At 33.5% G+C, this 5,000-nt stretch overlaps 1 protein-coding gene across 1 annotated transcript in view; it reads right to left on the bottom strand.

Moving 5' to 3' along the window:
• Nucleotides 1-442: 442 nt before the first annotated feature.
• Nucleotides 443-5,000, bottom strand: part of LOC122255626 (oplophorus-luciferin 2-monooxygenase non-catalytic subunit) — a 6,057-nt gene continuing 1,499 nt past the window's right edge. The window contains exons 2-4 of the mRNA XM_043019829.2: nucleotides 3,610-3,768; nucleotides 3,045-3,149; nucleotides 443-877 (exon numbers count right to left, since the gene is read on the bottom strand). Coding sequence (XP_042875763.2) covers nucleotides 735-877; nucleotides 3,045-3,149; nucleotides 3,610-3,768 — 407 coding nt within the window. The 3' untranslated portion in view covers nucleotides 443-734. The remainder of the gene's footprint in view (nucleotides 878-3,044; nucleotides 3,150-3,609; nucleotides 3,769-5,000) is intronic.

Below are 5,000 nucleotides of genomic sequence, written 5' to 3'. Positions count from 1 at the left end.
CATAAAAAAACTATATGTAGATGTATAAATACTCGTGTAGATGTGTATATATATATATATGTGTGTGTGTGTGTGTGTGTAAACTTCTTACGAAATTGCATATATATATATATATATATATATATATATATATATATATATATATATATATATATATATGTATGCTTTAGCCAATTTTAGATGTGTTGCTCATTTTGTAGTTTGTGGATGGAATCCCTTCATTTAACCAGTCTTCCAGTTAATCATTATTATTATTATTATTATTATTATTATTATTATAATTATATATATATATATTTATTTATATATATATATATATATATTTATATATGTATATATATATATATATATATATATATATATATATATATATATATATATATATATATATAATGTAAGGGTAAATGAATACGGCGATGGGAATCTGGTATGAAAATATTGGTATTGGTTATGCTAATTTATTGTTTCTCGTGCTCAATAATGGTTATCATTTTATCATACTTAGCCTCGTCATCGGGATCAACAATATTATCATTGTTATTACTGTTGCTAAATTTTTATTACTCCTTTTTTCCTCTTCATTATGATCGCTCTTAGTAATCTCATGACCACCGCCATAATATCTAAGCCATGAAAACGAGCTTCTGACAACAAAGAAAGAACAAAAAGAGGAGAAATGGCGAGAGGACCGTGCAGCCAGAGACATCCGAACACACGCACAAGTCGCACATCCACTAACAGAGATCTTCGAAAATGCTTGGGTCGAGATCGGTCAGATGTTCGCCGTTGAAGCAGGTGGTTCCCGAGGAAATGAGCTCCATGAACTGAGGGTTGGTGATGAGCCACGCCATGTCGCAGTCGCAAGCCAGGGGGTTGTCTGGACGGGAATGACGGGGAAACAAGAGGGTGAGACTCCTTGCTGATGGTTTGTATCGTCCTGCAGTCTGCAAACTCTAGTTCTAAGCATCATTAACTATTGTTCAAATGTTTAGGGCTCATTTAACAGAACTCAGAGGGAAAACTATAATGCTTATTTCAATTCATTTGGAAATAAATCTATGTAAAAAAAAAATATATATATATATATATATATATATATACATATATATATCAGGGGGCTGGCAAGCCCCCCGTGGCAGTATGCGAGCCCGAGGACCCGAAGGGTCCGAGGATGAGCTCGTAGACGAGCCTCCGGTGCGAGGGCCGAAGGCCCGAGCACCGGAGGTGAGTTTGGTACAGTCCGAGAGTCGTAGGACAAGTTCCGGTAACTCCACTTGCCAGCCCCCTACTATATGTTTCTGTGGATTCGCCGAATTTCAGGTAAAAATTTACCCAACTTCACGACGTCCGAATTACTTAAAACTTATATTCCGTGCATTTAGTACACAAAGACGCGACTGTCAAAATTTCAGATCGATTGGATTAAAAACGGCCGAGTTATTACAACCTGAAATCGCCGAAAATGAGGGTGTTCTTGTTAAAAATGGGTACGATTATATACATACAGGTAGTGGATATTTTTAGGCAAAAAGTGGGTCCTCTTTGTGATGATATATTTCGAGAAGTATAAAAGATACGCGATTTAGCAACACAGCATTGGAAAGAAGAAAGTTCAAACTTTCAAAAACTGTCCTGAAAAAACATCTGATGACGCAGTGATGACGTCATAATGACGTCACAAAATCACGAATTTCAAAATCAAACTATCCAAAAATAGACGTTTTTCAACTCAATTTTTTTATATGAAACTTTCGAGATAGGAAAAAATGATCATGCTAGCGTAGAAATTAAATCTAATGTACTTTCTGAAAATGTCGTCAAAACGTTCTGGGCTTCCATGCGTTGTTGAGATATTCGCGACTTTTTAAACCATTTTGACGCGAAAAAGTCGCGAAAAAACATTAAAACGGTAAACCTTAATGTGAGAGAACGGGGATGTCCCAGGCCTTCATCTTTCGATATGATGTCGGTTGTAGTCTCGAATTTGCTAATAACTGGTTTTGAGGTAGTATCCTTATTTTGATGACGTATTTGTGACGTCATTAGTAACACGCGGTAAGCCGATTTTTGCACACACAACACCACTTGTATTTGACGTTTAATGTCTGAAAAAAAAAAACAGTTTCAACTCAAAATTAATTCTTAGTGCTTTTCATATCGCTGCGTTGGCTATTGGATGAAACATTTCATCAATTTCATTAATTGAATAATTGGCCAATTAAACCAATTAACGCTCGTATCTCGGCTCACACATAAGATAGCGTCGTAAATCCAACGATATCTGTCTTGTTGACATTGATTGAGTGTAGTAGGTGCCACATGAGACCATTCATTATTATTCCCTCAATTAGATAATTGGTCAATTAAACCTATTAGATCTCTGAACACTGAAAAAGACTGATATTTTTTCCAAAACCAAAGTAGATTTGGTTGTGTTGGTCCATGGCAGTAAAGCGTTCTTTTCTCTGCCTCAAAACCTATGATATGAAAAGAACGCGGCAGTCTACATACTGCCGCCACCCCACTATGGAGTATGGAATATAGATGTCGGAATCATTCATCCCACAAATTTTTTTGGCCACAAATAAATATAATTATGTTTCGTTCAACTTTAATTGGAATACTGAAGGTATTGTCATGCTGTTGATATTGCCTTTCTGCTTTAAGCTCGATGTTGATTGACTTTCAGTTTCAGTGTACCTAAAGTGGGGTGGCGGCAGTATGTAGACTGCCGCGTTCTTTTCATATCATAGGTTTTGAGGCAGAGAAAAGAACGCTTTACTGCCACGGACCAACACAACCAAATCTACTTTGGTTTTGGAAAAAATATATATATATAAACATTGTAATTTATGAAATATAGTATTTGATTTTGACAGAGGGAGAGAGAGAGAGAGAGAGAGAGAGAGAGAGGAGAGAGAGGGGGAGGGGGAGAAAGATAGAGACAAAGCGAGCGAGGGAGATACAGAGAAAGCAAGCGAGAGAGAGAGGATGGAAGGATGAAAAAAAGGAAGAGAGGATGTAGATAAGAGAAAATGACTCACGCTGAAGGAAGATCGTCGCTCCACCTTCCAGAAGGGGCCGGAAGACCTCCTCCTCCAGAACCGAAAAGGAGTTTTCCCAAAGATGCAACTCGCCTTTATTGAGACCTGGAAAGTTGCCCCGCCCTTCTTGAAAATCTTTCGCACAGATGTTTATATGTATATGTATGTATGTATGTATGTATATACACACACACACACATATATATATATATATATATATATATATATATATATATATATATATATACATGTGTATGTATATATATGTATATATATATATATATGTATATATGTATATAATATATATATATATATATATATATATATATATATATATATATATGTGTGTGTGTGTGTGTGTGTGTGTGTGTGTGTGTATTTATTTATGTATCTATTTATATATATAAATATATATATATATAAATATATATATATATATATATATATATATATATATATATATATATATATATACATACACACACACACACATATCTAATTATATATTCTAAGTAATCTTTAGATAAATTCAAATGATTTATGCCAATGCAAATAAGTGCTATACCTGTAATAGCATCAACGGCAATGCTGCTTATGGTATTGTCGCTTAGATTCACAAACCCATCGTCTGTGCTGTTGAATTTTATGGTTCCTCTAGGGATGTGGCTTAGACGGTTAGTTGCAAGAATCACTGAGTTGAGGGACGGAAGATTCGCAAAAGTGTCTGTCGTATAGCAGGAAGCGGAAGAAAATCTATGAACATGATAATAGACAAAATATGTAGAGATATATAGTTCTTGACTCATACACGCACACACAGGCACACATGCATATACACATAAACAGCAGTCATAAGTAGTAGTTATTGTAAATTAAGTATTAATACGAAGTTTATCTCTCTCTCTCTCTCTCATACTATCTTTCTCTCTCTATCTATCTATCTATCTATCAATCTATCTATCTATCTATCTCTATCTCTCTCTATCTCTCTCTCACTGCCTCTCTCTCACTCTCTCTCTCTCTCTCTCTCTCTCTCTCTCTCTCTCTCTCTCTCTCTCTCTCTCTCTCTCTCTCTCTCCCTCTCACTGTCTCTCTCTCTCTAACGAGGAAAATGACAATCAATAACAGCGGCAATAAGAATAATATTGTAAATCATTATCACCATAATTATAAGATGGTGAAAATGATAGTAATAATAAAGCTGATGCTAAGTTTCATTTTTACCATAATAGTATTACTGTTATCATTATATATAATCTTTATCCATACTAGTGAGTAGTTATTACTAGTATCATAACTTTAATGTGCATGATTACATTATCAATGATAACAAAATACTAGCAGTAGAATAGTGGCAGTAATAACAAATATAAAAACAATGATATGAGCGTAAATACAGCACCAATGATCATAATGATTATGATTTAGCCGAAAGATTATGAATTACAATGATTGTGCAATAAATCGTAAAAACAAAAATCAATAATGATTATGTCATCATTATTGTTATGACTATCATCTTTACATCTTTACATGCTTTTATATGCTAATACTACAGTCATTGTTATTGTTAATTAAAATTACCATTATCCTTTTTTTTATGTTATTATCCTCATCATCAATATTGTTTACCACATCACTTGTCTCTAAAGTAATTCTTATTGATATTAGCATCGTAAGCGTTACCATTATTATTACTAATCAATTTCATCATCAGTTATCATCATTATCATCTTTACATGTGATATCATTGTTACTATCGATAGTAGTATGAGTAGCAATATAAGTAATAGTAGTAGTAGTAGTAGTACTATTATTTTCATTAATACCATTATCACTATCATCTTTTTTTATTATTATCAATGTTGTTATTTTTATCATTATCATCAATATTATTATTGTAATTATCATTATCAGCATTGCTGTTATTATTATCATTGTTATTATCATTATTTG

The sequence above is a fragment of the Penaeus japonicus genome, unplaced genomic scaffold, assembly GCF_977035675.1.
Source record: "Penaeus japonicus unplaced genomic scaffold, GWHDUDI00000001_assembly GWHDUDI00000028, whole genome shotgun sequence".
In the NCBI taxonomy this organism is placed as follows: Eukaryota; Metazoa; Arthropoda; class Malacostraca; order Decapoda; family Penaeidae; genus Penaeus; species Penaeus japonicus.
Note: the sequence above shows the minus strand (reverse complement) of the source record. Positions and strands in the feature narration are given on the sequence as shown.